General features: G+C 61.4%; 5 protein-coding genes across 5 annotated transcripts; 1 reads left to right on the top strand and 4 right to left on the bottom strand.

The window, feature by feature from the left end:
- Positions 1 to 123: 123 nt before the first annotated feature.
- On the bottom strand, positions 124 to 4929 carry EHS24_001424 (uncharacterized protein; the record flags this gene model as incomplete). The annotated part of the gene is made up of 4 exons (XM_028617222.1): positions 124 to 3477; positions 3770 to 3844; positions 4029 to 4405; positions 4467 to 4929. The coding sequence occupies 4 exons, from the start codon at positions 4927 to 4929 to the stop codon at positions 124 to 126; spliced, it is 4269 nt and encodes a 1422-aa protein (XP_028474529.1).
- Positions 4930 to 7523: 2594 nt separating this feature from the next.
- Positions 7524 to 10887, bottom strand: EHS24_001423 (uncharacterized protein; the record flags this gene model as incomplete). Its single annotated transcript, XM_028617221.1, has 8 exons — positions 7524 to 8945; positions 9055 to 9198; positions 9315 to 9402; positions 9468 to 9481; positions 9547 to 9624; positions 9695 to 9888; positions 9941 to 10179; positions 10244 to 10887. 8 exons carry the CDS (start codon positions 10885 to 10887, stop codon positions 7524 to 7526), a joined length of 2823 nt encoding a protein of 940 aa, XP_028474528.1.
- Positions 10888 to 11361: 474 nt separating this feature from the next.
- Positions 11362 to 13129, top strand: EHS24_001422 (uncharacterized protein; the record flags this gene model as incomplete). The annotated part of the gene is made up of 3 exons (XM_028617220.1): positions 11362 to 11594; positions 11638 to 12844; positions 12887 to 13129. The coding sequence occupies 3 exons, from the start codon at positions 11362 to 11364 to the stop codon at positions 13127 to 13129; spliced, it is 1683 nt and encodes a 560-aa protein (XP_028474527.1).
- Positions 13130 to 13204: 75 nt separating this feature from the next.
- Positions 13205 to 14122, bottom strand: EHS24_001421 (uncharacterized protein; the record flags this gene model as incomplete). Its single annotated transcript, XM_028617219.1, has 2 exons — positions 13205 to 13312; positions 13415 to 14122. 2 exons carry the CDS (start codon positions 14120 to 14122, stop codon positions 13205 to 13207), a joined length of 816 nt encoding a protein of 271 aa, XP_028474526.1.
- A 305-nt stretch (positions 14123 to 14427) lies between these two features.
- EHS24_001420 (uncharacterized protein) lies at positions 14428 to 16985 on the bottom strand (the record flags this gene model as incomplete). The annotated part of the gene is made up of 3 exons (XM_028617218.1): positions 14428 to 16031; positions 16320 to 16631; positions 16697 to 16985. 3 exons carry the CDS (start codon positions 16983 to 16985, stop codon positions 14428 to 14430), a joined length of 2205 nt encoding a protein of 734 aa, XP_028474525.1.
- Positions 16986 to 18653: the final 1668 nt, after the last annotated feature.

Genomic DNA, 18653 nt, shown 5'->3' with positions numbered 1-18653 from the left:
TCTTACTAACTACGTATGCGCCAAAAAACACGATGGCCCTCTGAGCAAATAAAATAAATAAATAAAATCAAAAACGGAGACACTCTCGGTCTACTGTCGTAAAAAAAAAACGCTTCTTCCGCTCTATCGCGCCGGGGTCGCGCGCCCATCCTCGCCGGTGACGTACCCGTTCCCATCGCTATCGCTCACGCCATCGGGTGTTGTGCCCGCTGCGCCGCCCTGGCGCTTGTGCTCGTGGTGGAGGGACACGTTGGAGCGCGCGAGCGAGCGCTCGAGCTTCTTCTCCCCCTGGCGCTGGACGCGGAGCTGGATGGCGTTGCGCAGCGCCTCGACAAACGTCTCGTACTTGAAGATCTCCGAGTGGATGTAGCGCGACTTGGCGGTCCAGTTGTCGCGTGCGCGCACGGCGTTCTTGGATCCGGGCGAGTACAGGCGTGTCATGGGTTCCTCGACCGACTTGTGCTGGTTGAGCTCCTCCTTGAGGCTCTGGACGTACGTCGCGAGGCTCTCGAGCTGGGCCTCCTCGTCGAGCGTCGAGGGCATGGTCGCGTGGGGTGGGGGCTTCCACTCGTTGACCTGCAGCTTGTCGAGGTTGGACGCGGCGTTGCGCACGCGGTTGATGGCGCCGAGCCGCGTACGTGCTGACCGCACACTGGCGCGGTCGTGGTGGTCGTCGTGCTGCTCGTCGTCAATGTGGGCGGCGCGGTTCCACCCGTATTCCATGTTGGACACGCCGCCGACCAGGGGCTGGCGACTCTTCCGGGCCGCCCAGTAGTTGCACGTCGCCACCCATTCGGCGACGAGCTCTTCTGTCCCTGCTTGGAAGACGCTGATCTCGCCCGACGGGAAAGTGACCGTGAAACAGTATGGCCTGGATGCCGAGTACCCGGGCTTGGGGAGGGCCATGGCCATGGCGTGCATGAGGCTGTACTCGCCCGACGTCTTTGCGTTGGACATCCAGTTTCCGCCGCCGACAGCGCCGCCACCGCCCATGCTCGAGCTGCCACCCTGGCCAAACACAAACATGTGCAGGTCGCCCTTTTGGATGACGACAAAGAACTGCTTCCAGTCCTTTTTCTGGGGCTTTTTGCCAGCAGCCTCGACCTGGATCTTGCGTGACAGGAGACCCTCTTTGGCCCATGGCGCACCGAGGAGCGCGAGCTCGTCGTCTGTCAGCTCCTCGAGCGACACGGTCGTGGGGTTGGAGCGCATGCTGTGCGTCTCGTCCTCTTGCTCCTTGATAACCGTGTGCGACAGGTTGCCAGCAAACCCGAGCGCCGGGGTAAAGGCCTGGTACTGGTCTCCGATCGAGTTTGAGTACGAGGGTGGGGTGGGACTCAGCCTGCCGTCCGAGTGGCTGAACATGGCGTTGCCGTTGTATGGGTTGTTATTGCTCTGGGGACGGCTGGTACGCTTCATGCCGGTAATGGCACCTGCGACGGCACCTTGCATGACGCCCACGGCGCCGGCACCGCGCTGGTTGCGGTTGATGGAGAAGCCGCCGAGCGAGACGGTCGACTGGCGGTCGGTGTCTGGGTGGTGCGACGCCATGGGCAGCAAGATGCGCTCGTTGCGGACATTGGTGTAAATCTCCTTGAGGAGGGTTTCGGCCTCGGCCTCCCATGCCTTGGTGTAGGTGAACGAGTTGACGGTGGTGGAGCTGGTTGCGCGCGAGCGAAGGTCCTGAGTCGAGATGGAGGTGAGGTCCGACACGGGCGATGCGAGGCTGCCAGACGCGTTGCGCGGAGTGGTAGCGGCACTGGGTGTGCGCATCCGGATGCTGGTGGTAGACTGGTTGGCCGACGACGGGTCGAGGTTGCGCAGGCTGCCGCTGTCGTTGGGGTTTTTAGTGAAATCAGGAGTCAGCTCGCGCTCGGCGGGCATGCTCTCCTGGATGGCGCGCATCGAGTTTCGCACAAAGTCATGGCGCGACATGTGCTTTTGCAGGTCGGCAATGTGCAAGTCGGTGTTGAGCATGAGCATGGCACCTGTGACAGTGTGGACGACACCAGGTGTGCCCAAGACGGTGCTCGGGTTGCAGTCATAGTAGCGGGCCGAGAAACCCTCAATGATACGGTCAATCTCCTGCGACTCGGCCTTGAGGTGGAGCTTGGCGCAGAGATCGCGGAATGCCTGGTCGAGCTTGACGGCGCGCATGTCAAAGTACTGCATGTAGTACCTCAGGGCGGCGCTGTTAACCTGGCGGGGCCCTCCGAGGAACATGGCGACCTTGTCGGTCGGGATGTGGGTGATGTCGCCGTCGATAAACTCGGACGCCAGCTGGCGTCCGCGCTCCTCGTCAATCTCGGACATGTCGTTGAGGTTTGTGGTAGACAGGTCCGGGGAAGATGTGACCTCGATGGCAATCTGGGATGTGCTTGCTGTGAGTTCGGAAACGGTAACGGGTGTCACTGTCGATCCGTTACGAGCTGCTGCAGTTGACCACTCGCCTTGCTGCGACTTGGGACTCGCAACAACAATGGAAGGTTCCCTCACAGGCGTCTGAGCGTTGTCGACGTCGGAGAGATCGTCCGTTGGGACCGCGGGGAGCTTGGACTCGGGGGCCGCTTGCTCAACTGGCAGCTCGGGCAGAGGCTGCTCTGTAGTGTCCGTAGGCGAGCGGGCGATATCAGCAGCAGACGAGTACGGTTCGCTTGCCGGGGGGAGGGGGAGGGGGAGGGGCTCGGGGCCAAGACTTTCAGGACTGCGTGCAGGAAGAGTCGGCGAGTGGTCCGGGTACGGTGAGGGACGGGATGTGACCGGGTAAATAGCAGCGTCGGCAAGGTGTTCTGTCGACTCGGGTTCAGCTACGTGATGCGTTGCTACAGCAACTCCACCAGCGGCGGCGGCGGCAGCAGCAGCAGCAGCGGCAGCTCCACGCCCACCAAGGGCGCCGTGTTCTCCGTGCCCGATGCGTTCGAGAAGGCCAGTGACGTCGTCGGTAAACGACGAACCCGCGTGGCGAGCAGCGCCTGGGGCTGGTGCAGGTTGGCCTTGGCCTTGGGCGGCAGAAGCCGCGCCCTCGGCCGTGGGCTTGCGCGACGCGGACCGGCTTGGCACCGACTCGTAGGTATCGGTACGCGAGGCCGTGACGTGGACGATTGTTGACGGTCCAGCGGCCACAGACGACGCGACAGACGCGATCGATGCGTTGCGCGTGTGAGTCTTTGAAGTCTTTGGCGACGACTCGAGAATGACCTCGGCGCTGTCGTCGTTGGTGTGTACAGAAGCAATGGACGACCGGCCCTCCCTGGGGACAATGGGAACCGACGGGCGCTGGGGGATTGGTGGCCGCACGCTGTTGCCGTTGGTCGGTTGTTGCGCTGATGCGTCAAACGTAAAAGCCGGGTTTCCTGGGAACTGCGGGGAGGAGGGGAAGTGGGAGTTGGACTGGAGGTGTGGGGATGTCTGGGATGCTGGACTCAAGTCGACTTGAGAGCGTGCTGCAAGACTGATCTGAGAAGAGGAAGTGAGGGGCTGTTTAAAAGTTAGCGCGCGCACTCTTGGTATCTATCATATACGGGAGGGGGAGTGGGCAATGGGGTGGGAGGGGGAGGGGGTGGGAGGGGGACACGCGCAACGTAGCGGATGGGCAGGTTACCCGCAAAAGATGGGGCCATTGGCTGGGCAGGACCCCGTCTTGCGGGCCCGTTCAAGCGCAGACTGGTGCCTGCACCGAGGGGCAAAGCGCGGAGACATGTGCATGCACCTGCATTGCTTGGGCGTCGCACGCATCGATCGGGACGCCGTTGCCCTGCATGCGACTCACTCCGTGAAGCTGCTTATCCGAAGACGTCGAGCCGAACATGCGTCCAAACATGCCCTTTGGCTTTGAGCGCTTGATCTTGGTCGTGTCAGTTGGCGCGTTGTTACTTTTGCTTTTGGACTCGTGGTGCAAAACCACATCAGCCGCCGACGCGCCGCCGCCACCACCGCCGGTCCCCTAGATGCCCCGCAAAAACGAAAACAGACAAAGAGGAGGAGAGGAGGATGAGGAGGGGGAGAGGGAGGAGAGAGGGGTAACTCACTTTGTCGTCCATGGATGCTGTCCGCTGCGGCCCATAGTCCTGAGGGCCCTCGACGATGGTGGCCATCCCGCGCTGGTCGGGCACCTGCTCCCAGTCCCCTGGACGCGGGGAGGGATGGCTCCTTGACGAATTCCGCGTAGGCGTTAGTGAAGACGTGGAGGTTGAGAGGTGCGACGACAGCGAGCCCGAGGTGGGCTGGTGTGAGGACGAGGTCGGCATGGGGTGCTTGGCTGCCTCCTTGGCTGTCTGCTGCTTTCCGGACTGCTTGCGGCCGCCACGGATCAGTGTGGAGAGGTCGGGTGTCGAGGCAGTGCCAGAGGAGCGGAAGATGGAGCGGCGCTTGGGGGTGGTGGCCTGGTCCTCTGCCTTGATCTCGGCTGTACGATGGCGTCAGTGGGGGTGTGCTGCATGCAATAAGAGACACAGAGACAGAGAGACAGAGAGGAGCAAAAGGTACAGCGGCGCACAGAGGACGGGTATGCACGCCCGCGGGTGGATGGTACAGCGCATGGGCCGCGAGAGCCCAGTCCACAGGAGCGCAGGAGAGCGGAGGTGGGGGGAGGGGGGAGGAGTACGCACCATCGAGACCGAGGCTCATTTGCTGCTGCATCATCATCTTGCGCTGGTGGATCCTTGCCGCGCTGTTGGATCCTTGGTTGGAGGAAGAACGTCCAGCCGAGTCGTTGGACGCGACCGACTCGCGGCGGTGGGGGCCTGCCGACGATGGAGAAGGAGGGTGCATGGCTGCTGCAGCGGCGGCGGCGGCGGCCTCACGGGCGGCGCGGTCGCGCTCGCGCTTTGCGCGTAGCTTTGCAGCAGCACCTCCGCCCGTGGCGACGTCCTCGCCCATGAGGGACTCGGTGGCATGTGATTGCTTGGCCGCGGAGCGCGACGACAGCATGGCGGGGGGAGGAGTTGTGGGAGGGGACGAGTACGAGTCTGTAGTGGACTGGGAACGGCGGTGGTATGACGCGTGGTCTGCAGGCTGTTGAAAATAGTCGTCCTCTGCTTGACCTAGTTCTTGTTCGTCGTCGTCGTCGTCGTCGTTATCGGCGGCGAGATGGTGGGAAGGAGACGTGGACAAGTAGATGACGTCGTGTGGGCGACGGAGCGCGTCTTCAAAGTCGTGATGAGTTCTCCTCTTTGTCGGGGTGGTGGAAGGGGAGGAGGAGGAGGAAGAAGAAGGGCGAGGAAGTGTTGTTGTTGTGCTGCGGGTCGTGATTGGCGGCGACGACGAGGGGGATGAGGATGCAGGGGGTTGGGGTGGATTTGATGGACGTGCGGGGACAGAAGGATGCGATGGTGGGGGTGCTGTGCGAGACGACTGTTGTTGCATGTGCGGGGTGGAGTGGGGCGAGAGGGGCGCGAGGGGGGGTGCAAAGTGTGGGCCAGCCAGCAGCGAAATGCTGGGTGGTGCGAAGGAATGCGACCCGGGGCCGTTGGGTGGGGGGGGGTAGGGGGTGGTTTGGATGGGAGAATGAGCGATGCAACGATGAGAGGGAGCGAAAAGAGTTGCAGCGCGCGTGGATGGGCGAGAGAGAGACAGAGAGCGAGAGAGAGGCGTTGGGCAGCGCGGTATGTGGCTTGCCGGGTGGATTTTGGATCGATTTGGATGCGTGTGGCTGTTCTCGCTAGTGTGTGGTGTGTCTCTCGTGCGTTGGTGGGTGGGTGGACAGCGATGGTGACGGCTGCGGCTGCGGCGACGGTGGGTGGTGTTAGAGTTGAGACACGGGGGCCCGTCTCGCTCTCTCTCTCCTCGATCCTCTCGATTGAATAGAACATTACAGCCCTTTGCCCATACCGTGCACTCTGCCATGACACGCACGCCCACATGATTACTCCGGCGCAGGCAGCTTGTTCTCGCTTCCCGCAACACGCCCACACTGCTGCTGCTGCTCTTCCTCCTCTCCTCTCTCTTTCCCTCTCTCGCTGCAATCGACGCAACGGCAGCGGCAGTCACCTCGAGCGAGCGGTCTGGCCCAGATGGCCAGATTCCTTTTTGTGTCTCCCAATCCTTCATTCCCCCCCTCTCACCAAGGCACCCGCGCGACTCTCTTCCCCCTTTTCATGTGGGCGGCTCTTGTGGCTCTGCAACAACGACACGAAATGGTCGCTGCGTCACACACGTTATGCTTTTTGCCATATGGTTGTTTTGATACCCTGGGACAGAGAGAGAGAGAGAGAGCCTGGCACCAGGCATGCAACCCCCCTCGCCCTGGCTAACCACCAGTCGTGTCGAGGGCATGGAAAGCGTAGAAAAAAGGAGACACAGCAGTCAGCGTCTCCCATATCCCCCCCCCCCCCCCCCCCCCCTTGCCCCGCTCTGCCTCTTACGTTTTGTTCTTCTCTCTCGATACAGCTAGAACAGGATAGTTGCAGGACGCGGGTCCACCCGTGCGCTCTGCACGGTTCTCCGTGCCGTTCACGCGTCGCCAGCACCACACGGCCACACGGCCACACGGGCCGCCCCGTCCTGTTCTTCTTCTGTGCGACCTGTGCCACAATCCCGTGGGCCCGTGTCTCGTTTTCATGCCTTCTGCATGCCTTCTGGCTCGGTGCAGAGGGCCGTGAAAAAGGGTACGTATCTATCGTGTCCTGTGGATAAACGCCTCATTGTCGCGCGTGCGCTGCTGCTGCCTTTTGAACCGTGCTCTCCTGATCTTCCTGCTGCCCGCGGGATATCCCTGTGTTCAGTACATGAACCTCGCGCCTTCCTCTCGTCTCGTCTCGCCTCGTCTCGCTCCTCTCTCCTCATCCCGGCCCCGCCGGCTGGTACTGCATCTCTCGGGGACGTCGGGACAGCGCGCGCGCGCGCGTGTCTGCCAGCCAAAGAGATCAAAAGAGAACGGACAGGCGCGTAAAAGGTGTGTGCCCATGTTGCCCAAAAGGCTTCCCGCGTGGCGCACTTGCGTCCCGCGGGGGCTTGGGAAGCAAAAAACGACCCTCAATCCGTGCTCTCGCTCTGGGATCTCCGACCCTCTCGTCTGTCCCGCGTCGCGCTCCCGTCCATATTCCATATGCACCCACCCCGTCTCCACTGCCGTCACAGCGTCATTCAACCTCAAACCTCGAACCTCGAACCTCACTCATGCCGTCATCGCGCTCCAAGCGCGCCGTATAGTGTAGTTTGTTTTCTGCTCGTTTCTTTAAAAAAAAGTCACATACACACGAAACAGAGGCGTCCCCAGCTACGCGGGGGCTCACCCGTCTCTCCATCTCTCAAACTCTCATTCTCTCTGGCACCCATCTCGACCATAGCGACACGACACAACTACCGGCTGGGGGGGGGTCGTCCCCCTCTCTCGCACAATACAAATCTCCTTCTCCGTCTCCGTCTGGGTCTCCGTCTCCGTCTCCGTCTGGGTCTCCGTCTCTGTCTCTCCGTCTCTCACGCTTTTGACCTCCTTTCCACATGTACGCACTCTTGAAGGAGACACGTTGTACTCGTGTACATACGCGTCTGCTCGCTCGCTTACACACTCGCTCACTCCACGCCTACTCCTCGTACTCGATGCGACGCGACGTACGGCGCGAGCGACGCCCCGAGCCGCCCGAACCCTCGCCGCCGCCGTCGTCGTCGCCGGCCGACGAGCCCGGTCCCCCAGACGCAGCGGCGATGGGAGCCACGGCGGCAGGAGCCTGGGCGGTAGCTGGCGCGTCGGCGTCGCCACTCGGGCCGGCAGCGGGCACGGCACCAGCGGGGATGGCGACGGGGACGTACGCCCACCCGCAAGGAGCGCCGTTACGCTTGGCCTTCTGGAGCTGCTTGGGCGTCGCGCGTGGCAAGGGCGGTCCGTTGGCTTCCTCGGGTGGAACCTCCTTCCTGGGGCGGCCGGGCTTGCGCTTGACAAGGCCAGTGACAGACGACACGGCGCTGCCGACCGCGGCGCCGATCGTGTCCATCTTGCGAGGACGACCGGGACCGCGCTTGATGGGGTAGGGCACCGGGCGGTTGAACAGGTTCGTCAGGCGGATACGGCTGGGACCAGGGGCGTCGCCGTTCTCGGTGGGCTCGGCCTTGGCGGCGACCCAGTGGTTGCCGGTAGGCTGGGCAGTGGTCGGAGCAGCGTCTGCGGCTGGAGCGGGGGCTGGGGCTGGGGCCGGCTCGGCCGCGGCAGTGCGGGGGACTGAAGACTTCCAAAAGTTGTTCACCATGGCTGGGTTAGGGCCCGCGGCGGGGACCGCGGTCGAGGGGCCGGCAGCGGCGTTCGAGGGCCCAGCAACGGCGTTGGCGTTGGACGCGCTCGAAGGAGCGGCCCTCGAAAGACCAGCCACCCTGGACAGACGAGCGACAGTCGCAGCGCCGACCGACATGGTAGTGGTCTGGCCGGCGAGAGCGTTCTTGCGAGGACGGCCACGGGGACGCTTAACAAGGGGCGCGTCGGGGTCGGGCAGGGGGTGGATGCGAGGACGGCCACGCGGACGCTTGATGAGCTGGAAGCCTTCGGGACGAGGCTTGGGAGGACGGCCACGCTTGCGCTTGATGGGTGTCTCGCCAGCAGGTGTTCCGTCGGCAGACTCGGGCACAGTCGAGGTGGACAGAGGGTGCTTGCGAGGGCGACCGGGGCCACGCTTGACTGGGGTGACCGGCACAGCACCGACCGACGGAGCGGCGGCAACAACAGGGGCAGGGGCGGGGGGCGCGGGGGCTGGAGCCGGAGCGGGGGTGGGGACAACATCAGCAGCAGCAGCAGCCTTCTCTGCGCGTTTGGTCTTGGTGTCCTCCTTGGCCGCGGCCTTGCGTTCCTCCTCCTGCCTGTCCGACTCGAGCTGAGCAGCGCGGACCTTGGCCGACTTTTCGCCTTGCTTGCGACCAAGGAAACCAATGCAGTTGGGGGCACCGCAGAGGCAGCGTTGGCGCATGTCGTCCTTTTTGAGCTCGATGGAGAACGAGTCAAAGTTGTAGTCGTAGAAGAGCTGGGCGATTTGTTAGCTATTATTCCGTGATTTTTAAATTCCCCGGTTGTTTTTTTGTTTATTTTTATTTTTATTTTGGGAAAAACAGCACTAATAAAGAAACACATACCTCTTCGCCAGACTTGATGTCGCGCAGGGCCCACATGCCGACTTCAAACTCTTCAAAGCCGTCGCCCATGGTCTGCAGCTTGCGCACCTCGAGGTTGGGTTGACAGCCGTGGTTGATGAAGCGGGCATCGTTGCCACGGAGACCCTGGATAAATTGCGTCAGCTATTGTCGGCTCCCACCATCCGGGGTGGCGGTGTGAAAAGGGGAGGGGGCTGCGCATGTGTCGCAGATTCGTCCACCCCGGATGCATCCACACTCACAGCATCAATGACCTCGTTGCCGTCGTACGCAAGAGCGTAGTAGTTGCGCTGAGACTTGTATTCTGATTCAATGCGTTCGATAAAAGTGCTGTATGAGGTTAGCATGTTTTTTTTACATATATATCCGAAAAATGCTCGGAAATTTGATCCCACTTGATATGAATCACCTGCGCGCCAGCGTCAGCTCTCCAGCACGATCTGCAAACCGCGGTTAAAAAAACGGTGCACTCACGTCGCCACGGTAGTCTGTCACAAAGTCGCCTTCGGAAATATCCTCAGCGGCAAACAGGCCAAAGCCACGCGCCCCGGTCTGATCCGTCAGTTTGACCGCCTCTCTCCCTCTCCCAGGCACCACCAAAACACCCATCAACATGACTCACCCACACCACCTTGGTCGCCTTGCCCTTGCGACGCGCGAGGCTCTTGTTGCCGCACAGCTCGCCACAGGGGCAGTCCTTGCCGCACAGGTAGCTCATGATGCGGTTGATGCAGTTGTCGCTGCACCCCTCCGTCGGCTCGCAGTTGCAAGTGGCGGGGTCTTCGGCGGGGCATTTAGGCCGCTCGATAAACTGATCTGCGCCGAGGGTCAGAAATTCGCCACCGCCTCTCGGAACCACGATACTCACTCGAACGCAGCTTGGTGTAAAAGGGTGGACGCTTCTTGCCGTCCAGGGCGCCCGTTTCGCTCTCCCACATGATGTTGTACGGGAGCACAAACTCGCGCTCGGTGCCGAAAAAGTGCACATGTCCGTGGTCGAGGGGAAGAGGAGGGAACGAAACGCCCTCCCCCTCCGCAGTGGGGATCGGCGGCATCGGGGGCAGACTTGCGAGGGCGTCCAGGGCCACGCTTGACGGGCTCGCCGCGCTGTGCGAGAACACGGTTGACAAGCACACGGTCAGACGACGGCTGCTCGTCTTGGCAGTAAAACCCGGCGGTCATGTAATCCTTCATCTTTGATGGGTTGGGCTCCGGGGCTTCCTTGGGTGCCGCGTTGGCAACAGGGGCGGCGGACGAGGACGTGTTGGAAGGACCCGCAACGGGTGGCTCGAGTGTGTGTTCCTCATCCTCCTCGTCCACCTCGTCCTCCTCCTCCGCATCAGAGGTAGTGGTGCTGGTGGCTGGGGTCGTGGGAGCACGCGTGCGAAGGGTAATTTTACGGGCGACCGTGGCAGTCTGGATAGCTGTGGCCTTGATGCGCTGTCCGATGGTACCAGTCACACCGCCGACGGCGACAACCTTGGGTTGAACCTTTGCAATGGGAGCCTTGCGGGCCGGGCGGCCACGGCGCTTGAGCGGAAGCGTTGTGGAGGCGGCGGCGGCGGCACCACGGGTGACGCGGGTCTTGTCTGCGATTTCCCACTTGTCGTCCCCCATCTTGTCCTTGACAAAGTTCTTGGCCGCAACAACCACATGGGCATCGGGCTGGAGTGCGGCGAGAACGCGGTCGCTGCTCACAGCGCGAGGGGGGCTAGGGGCGCGTGCGAGGGGGAGAGCGGGGAGCTTGTTTGCCGAAAAGAATGTGCGCTTCTTGCGCGGTGGCACCTGTTGGGACGACGCCTTGAGCCTAGGCATGGTGGGCGGTGCTCAAAATTTAACCAGTAATTTTAGCGGCGCGTGGAGATGTGCTAGTGGGATGCCAGCTGATGCATGTTGTCAGCTGGGTGCAGAATGATTTAATGGGGGCAAGACGAGATAATCATACCGATTTTCAACGAGGCACCTTGATGGAACGCGTATGCCCGGGCGGGGGCGAGCGGTGGGTCGCGTATGAGTGGTGCTGTGGGTGGTGGTGGTGGATGGGGATGGGTGGATTAGGTGGGGATGGATGATGGGTGTTGTTGGGGTGCTGGACGATGATGGATAATATAAAGACAAGGGAGGATTGAAAGGAAGGAAGAGAGGAATGGGAGAGACACCACGCGCCGCTGGGGGTGTGGGTCAACAACGGAGGCTATTTATTTGGCCACCAAAAGGCCTGGTTATTCTTTGTCGCCATTTCATTGCATCACCCTCGATCCCCTCTCTCGACCCAAACCTCGACGCGCGATGCGCATAAAACTGCACACCCTCGCTCCGTTGCCAGAGCGCAAGGTTCTCTTCCCAGTGAACAGTGCACACACCGTCGCCGCCCTCGCAGAGCAAGTGTGCGCTTCTGTTATCACACCAGCAATCTCACGAGGACGTCCTCCACGAGCTCACGAGCTGGTCCTCGAGGTCGACGGCTTTGAGCTCCTCCCAAACAGCTCTGCAAATGTGCTGGAACAAAACGACGTTGTAACGTGGGTTGCTCGTTCTTGTGTGCGATGTCTAACCCCGGCGCAGTGTCCGTCTCAAGCCCGGCTCCAGCAAGAGACAGGCAATCTCCCCAACTCGTGAGGGCTCCGCCGCCAAGCGACTCAGGCATACGCGCCCCGAGTCTGTTCCCCTCCCCGAGTCATCCGAAGACGGCGATAAGGATGTAGACATGCCCTCGGCTTCGTCAGACTCGAGCGCATCTGCATCATCGTCGTCCTCAGAGTCATCCTCTGAGGAAGAGTCGTCATCTGAGAGCGAGAGCGAGAGCGAGTCCTCGTCGTCGTCGGATTCCGAGTCGGACGCACCCCGTCCAGCGCCTACTCGTCCTCCTACCCACCTCACCCCTCTCGAGACCCATATTCCTCCATTCCAAGGCACGACCGCAACGCACGAGCGCAACCTCCGCCGTCGCCGGGCGAGGCAGATGAAGAAGCTCGCCGCCGCCGCCGAAGCCACCGGAGAGCCGCTGGACGCTGCGATCGCTTCTGGGTCTGCTCTCCTGCCCTTGCCATTCACGTTACCGCCCCTCCCATCCCTTCAAACCACCACCGTTCCGACTACCCAGCAACTTCCTGTCCCGCGCCAGATGGAAAACAGGAATAAGAAGCGCGGCTTCCTCCGTGACAAGGGTTTCCAGGCGAACGGCACCAAGACTGTGTTCGCAGAGGGCGAAGGTGGAGGCGAGAGCGACGAGGTGGTCTCAAGTGGTGTCCACGGGGCGTCGGCGTCGCCTGTCCCCGCTCCCAAGGAGCCCACTCCGGAACCTCAGCCTCAGCCTCAGGAGGACACCTCCCGCTCTGCCCCGCCGACCCCCATCCGCGTCCCGGAACCTACCCCGCACGCGCGTCTTGTTCCTCCCAGTGAAAAGACAAACCTTCCCAACAACGTCTTTGTCACGTCGCGCGTGTTCCCGTTCATGACGGACAATGCGAGGCGGAAAAAAGAGAGGCAGCGTGCGGAGCGTAAGGAGGAGCGTAGGGAAGAGCGACAGCAGCAGCAGCAGCAACAGCAGCAGGAAGAGGAGGTCGACTACTCGCAAGGTCTGCCCTATGGCGATGCCGACGAGGACGAAAGGCGCGTCCCAGCTCCACGCGAGTCGCGAGCGAACGGCCATGCCAACGGAAACGCCAGCGAGGAGGCCAGTGGGTCAATGTGGACCGACGTCGACGCCGCTTTCGACAGCTTGCCCAAGGTGTCTGACACCCTCGCGGTCGGCGCTCTTGTGGCGTGGAAGGTGAGCTGAACTACCTGAGAACCGCATAGCTGACAATCTCAGGAAGTCGTGCTCGACTTGACCACGTTTTCGCCCGAGCTCCAGCTCATCATCGCCAAGGTCGAGTCCGTGGCTGATGGCAACGTCACTCTGCAACGCGTCGCGCGGCCCAAGCAGCAGTGGGACGAGGAAGAGTGGGCCGAGGACGGAATGGAGCTGGAGGAAGACGAGCCCGACGTGTCCACTACCACCGTCACCCTGCTGGCCGAGGGCGACAGGCGTGTCGTCCCCAGCTCGTACATGTAGCATAGCGTCAGGAACACCATCACATACTGCATATAGGCCTAGGCATGGGTTTCTCTATCCACAAGTACAGTCTCTCTATCGACGTTTGAAGCGCGAGAAGGCGCGCTGGATGGGGTTGAGCGCAAACCGCGCAAAGGCCGGGGCAGCAGCGACGCTGATGCCGATGCGCGCGGGCAGGAGCGCCTGGGTCGTCAGCTTGCGTTCCACAGAGGTGAAGTTGACTCGGATGGCCCATGGAGTTGATCACCGATAAAGCAGCAGAACAGCTCCCGCTCCACCACTCACCTTGACAAGGACGTATGCCCCCACAGCATCGGCCACTGCACCGGCCGCACCACCGCCCGCCGCCGGGTCGCCGACCTTACTCCCCTTCTCGAACCCGAGGATACCATAGCGCCTGCCGACCTTCTCCACGCGCGCGGCACCCTCGTCATACCACTCATGCACGGTGTGCGCCCACCCGTCGCCTGCGCTGTCTGCGCGCGTCACCGCGCGTTCCATCGCGGCCATGTCGTCGGCCGTCACGGCTGCGTCGGAACCAGACTCTGAGGAGGACGAGCCGATGCCCGCCAGCCACGCGACGACACCCGCACCCGCGCCGAGCCAGTGTAGGAGGTAGTAGAAGCCCACGACGGGGAGGACGGCGGTGAGCTCGTGCAGGACCAAGAAGGAGAGGACGAGGGACGGGAGCGGCACGCCGGTGCGTGTTGACAGCGCTGCGAGGGAGGGCGCGTAGCGTTCTAGCCTGCCAAGGCGGGGAGTGGGAGGTAAAGGTGCTGTTGCTGGGGCAGCTGGATTTGTCGCATTTCCCGCTGGTACTGATGGGGTGGACGAGGACGATGTAGACGACGATGACGAAGCTAATGTCGACCCGGTGCTGGACTCTCGCGAGCCCGTCGCGTATCGCGCAACCAAGCTCGGGGCGAGGCCGGTTCGCTGCACGTGAAGGCGTATAGCGCTTCCTGGCGCGACGACAGCGCGAAAGAGGGGCATTGCTGGAGGGATGGTGCAATGGACGATGGACAAGTCCCGGTAGGCGTCGGTTCGACAGACGAGTGGACCAACGCGGTGGAGGCAATTTCAGTGTTGTGGCACTTTTTCCATCCTCGGTGTGTTTTTGCGACGACATCGTGTCCACCTCGTCTGCACTCATTTCTGCTCAGCTTCATGCACAGGATGGCCCAAATCATACACCTGCATCTTTATCTGCTGACAAACTACTGAAATATTACAAACACCCCCAAATTTCGCCCCTTCCTCCTCTTTTAAAAATCGACCGCCGGGGAAAATCCTCCACATCACCTTTCCAACAGATACATGTCCGTGGGGATCATCTTGCCAACTGTCGGCCTGCGACGCTTCGTCTGCTGCTCGACAGCGGGCAAAACGTCAAAGTAGCCGAAACCAGTGAAGAGGGCCTCGTCTTCGCCGTCGGCACCGTCGTCAACGCCGTCGACCTCGTTGTCGGACAGACGGCGGCCGGTGCGCGCGTCGCGCATGACGCCCGAATGGTCCATGAACGCCTCCGGGCGGGTGTTGGCCTCGCGCCAGAGCTGGATAAGGAGCACGCGCACTTCACGCAGGTACGCCTCGAGGGTCTTGAGCAGGCGGCGGGTCTGGAGGTGCTTGGACGACATGCACACTGAGATGCCTTCGTCCTTGATAATGTAGCCGATACCGTAGCCCTCTGGGTGGGTGGGGCCGAAACCGAACAGGCGGAGAGCGGGGTTACCGCAGTTGGAGGTCGAGAGGACGCTCGAGCCCAGCGTGCTGTACGCCGAGTCGGTGAAGATGGCGGGAACCTTGGGGGCGGGGGTGCCGGCCTCCTCGGCGCGGGCGACCTCGCGCTGGACGAGCGAGTTGAGGGCGTAAAAGTGACGGTCCTGGCCTTGTCCCGCGCCACACTCGCGCGACAGTTCCGAGTGACGCTTGCACGCGGCACGGAGGGCGGCAACCTTTTGCTCGGCTGTGGCGCTCTCGTCACAGAAGGTCTTGACAAACTTGACCGAGGCGGTCGAGACGGTACGGATGGCCTCGGTACGGCCGTGGAGGAACTGCTTGGTCATGGCGGGTTCGTATGTGCTCTCGACGCGGCCGTAGAGCGAATAGTAGGCCGCCTGGAAGGCCATCTGGACGAACGCATCGGGCGAGAAGCCGTGGCGCTTGATAAAGTTGCCGCCGTAGCCGCGGAACTCGAGGGCCTTGGAGTCGTTTTGGCAGATCAAGTCCGAGATACGCGTCTCGGCGAAACGGACACCGGCCTTGAGGTCCGGAGTCAAGCGCCAGATGAGCTTCTTGGGGCTGGTGTCGGCCTCGCACTCGACGTCGTCCGACTCGCGAGGCGTCTTGGAGCCCTTGGCGAAGGGCGACAGTTTGGCCTTGAAGAGCGACGGGGTGGAAGGGTTGATCGACTTTGCAAACAGTAGAACCAGCTCGGTGTAAATGTCCGCAGCGTAGCGCAGGACAGTGTGGCCGTCCACACCAGTGTGCTCAAAGTTGACACCGGCTTCGCCGTTCGAGCACACGATAATCTGGAGCTTGTCGTACCAGCGGTTGGTGCAGGTACCGACCTGGATACCGTGCTCGAGGCGGTAACCACCACAGAGGAAGTTGGCACAGAGCTCTCCGACGTCGGCAGGCTCGGCATCGTCGAGGCAGACGACAAACAGGGCCGACTCGACGATGGCCAGCGACTTTGCGTTGCTCCTGTTCGATTCCTTGAGCTCCTGGCGGAACGACGACCAGATCTTGCGGTTCTCGGTGGTCAGGATACCGACTGCGTTGGCGCCAGTCTCGTTGATGGGAGTCTTGTCGGCGTCGGCCACAATGCCCTGCAGGTTGGACAGGATCTCGCGGTCCGTGAGCATCGGCCTGTTCTTGGCGTCGACGACATCGAACCAGTCTGGAGAACAAGGGTCAGCGCGTGTGGAGAAGTTGAGAGCGGGAGCTGTGGGTGGGTGACAAAGTAGGGACCGAAAGCGGGGCAGGTCGGTAACAATGCCAGGACACGACGAGGCGGTGGCGCAGCTGGACGATGCGGGGAATACGCTGCGGCCAGTTCCACCAGCCCACTGCCTGTCACCAGGCGGCGAACAGACCGCTCGCCAAGTCGGTCTCCATCGGCCATACGGCTCTATACCCTGCAGAACCACCACCCTGCTATTGTCATGGACCACAGCACACTACTCACAGAACTGGCCGCGGCGGATGACCACAATGTGCCTCGAGTCCTCGTAAGATTCCATGCGGCATCCGAGCTCGGTGGGGACACGAGAGGTGGCGAACAGGCGCTCGTACTGGCTCATGTCGAGAGGGGTGGTGCGCACCATGTCGGGCTTGAGCATGCCGTTACGCAGGTCGTGGATGAAGAGGAGGGACGAGAGGATGAGCGACGACGCGCGGGACAGCTGGGGGTCGTTGCGAGGGGTCACGTCCGACGACAGCACGAAGAAAGGGTTGAGCGAGAGCACCACAGAGTCCGAGTGCGAGAGGTACGACTCGTCTGAAAAGAAACACGGGTCAGCATTCGCATCGCATACCAACTTTTGCCTCTTGAGCTCCACTTACACCAAAACTCCTCAATGTAGCTGTCGACATTCTGGTTGTAACTCTGCAACTTTGCTTGCCATTCGGCACCCTCGCCCGAATTGAGGAAATCGTTGACGATGGCCTTTGTCTTTGCGTGCTCGTCGTCGTCCTGGAGACCCGCAAGAGCATCAATGTAGCGGCGACACGAGTCGGCAAGGGATGGGATGGGGAGCTTGGGGAGGAGGCTGAGGTACTTTTTGGAGAGGCCAGGGGTGGTTGTTGGTGTGAGTGCACCCTTTGGGATGGGTGGCGAGCCTGGGGTCGTCATGGCGGCGAGATGTGGAGTGGGTAGGTGGGTGGTGGTGGTGGTGGTGGTGGGGCTTACTTCTCGCAAAGAAGTGGCCGAGTGCGGGGTGGGGTTGGCCTTTAAGGCTCTTGTTGTGGTCGCTGCCTGTGGCCTGTGGCCTGTGTGGCTTGGGAATGCAGGCGATGACTCTGGAATTGGTTGGCGGAGGAGCGACAAGAGAGAGTGAGGACCCGATGGAAGCAACGACGCCAGCCTGCTGTGTGGGATGTTAATTGTCCGCCGGACCAACTAGGTCGCTGTCAAATCGATGGCCCTCGGCGGCTCTCTGTTGGGTGGTGTGACCACCCCATACCCTGCTTCTCCACCGCACGGCAACGTCATTTACCGGGGGCCCAGAGGGGAATGCCAAGCCGATGCAGCGGGTGCTTGCGGGGCTCTCGTCCAACAAAACGCGGGGGGGGCAGCGAGGTCAGCAGCAGTGGCCCTTGTCGTCAGCGGCGGCAGTGCGGAGCGACGCAGCTCCGGCAGAATCGAAAATAAAAAGCGCAAAATGACACACAACGTTACCAATCGTTCTCCATTGCGCGTGGGGGCGGGGGGTTTACCGCGGAGTTTGGCCGTGCACCAAGCATAGCAGGACAATGGGAGGTTGAGCTCGAGTGATTCCAGACACAGGAAAAAAGGCAATCTGGGCGTGGGGGGGGGGGGGGGGGGGGAGGGGACGACGGGTGACACGCACCGCTGTTCTGTGCCCAATCACATCTGCAAAAGAAAAAACAAAACTCTATGTATCGAAGAGATCCCCGCTCGCCGCACCGGTTGCATCATTGCGGGGCAGGGACGATCCGAATGGGTGAGGCATGCTGCTGTTTTTGGTCGCCGGGGGCTGTGATTGTCCAAAGAGATGGCGAAGCCGACTCGGATGAAAGATTATCAGATTAGCAGATGCGCAAGGCGTCGACAAAATAACACAACATTCTCTTCCCCTATCTAATTCCAAAACTGTTCACGTAATAATTGAGGAATAGATTGTTACATAATAAATGATTATTATGTAATCTTTGTCTATTACATAACATTGGATTCCTTTTACTTTTACGTAATACGTTTTTCGATTGCGGAACTATTTACAACGCTTGTGTTGACGGACACCGTCTCCAGGGTCACCACCAAACGTCACATCCAAGCCACGACACGCGTGAGGATCTCTTGCTTTAATTGCTTTCGACCGTCACCCCACACCGCCACTCCGGCCACTCCATGTCCCATGCCTCGGTCATTTGCTGTTGCTCTCTCCCCCACTCTTGTCCTCCCTGTGGCACCTGCGTCCACGGGAAATACGTCCCTACAAACATCCCAGAGAAACTCGGTCACACGAGCAACCCCTGGATCTCCCCATATACCCCTCCACACAGAGGTCACACTCTTGGCAGGTGCAGAAGCTGCTCTGTTTTTCAATGTGGAGACGCCCGAGGCGCCGCAGTGATCCAGTGAATGACGCGCGACCCTTGCCACCCTTTGGAGTGTTATGGAGCCCAAGGTGGGGCCGTTGGAACTCCAGAGAGGAGGGACTGACTTCTGGGGGTGTGAGACGTCGGCTGGAGAGGGAGGTATATCCAGTAAGCGACAAGCGAGGCGCTACCGCGCCGATGGGCAAACGCACCTTTGTCTAAAAGCAAGTGTGTGTGC

Source organism: Apiotrichum porosum (assembly GCF_003942205.1).
Source record: "Apiotrichum porosum strain DSM 27194 chromosome Unknown scaffold_10, whole genome shotgun sequence".
NCBI classification, from domain to species: Eukaryota; Fungi; Basidiomycota; class Tremellomycetes; order Trichosporonales; family Trichosporonaceae; genus Apiotrichum; species Apiotrichum porosum.
This window is presented reverse-complemented; position numbering and strand designations above follow the sequence as displayed.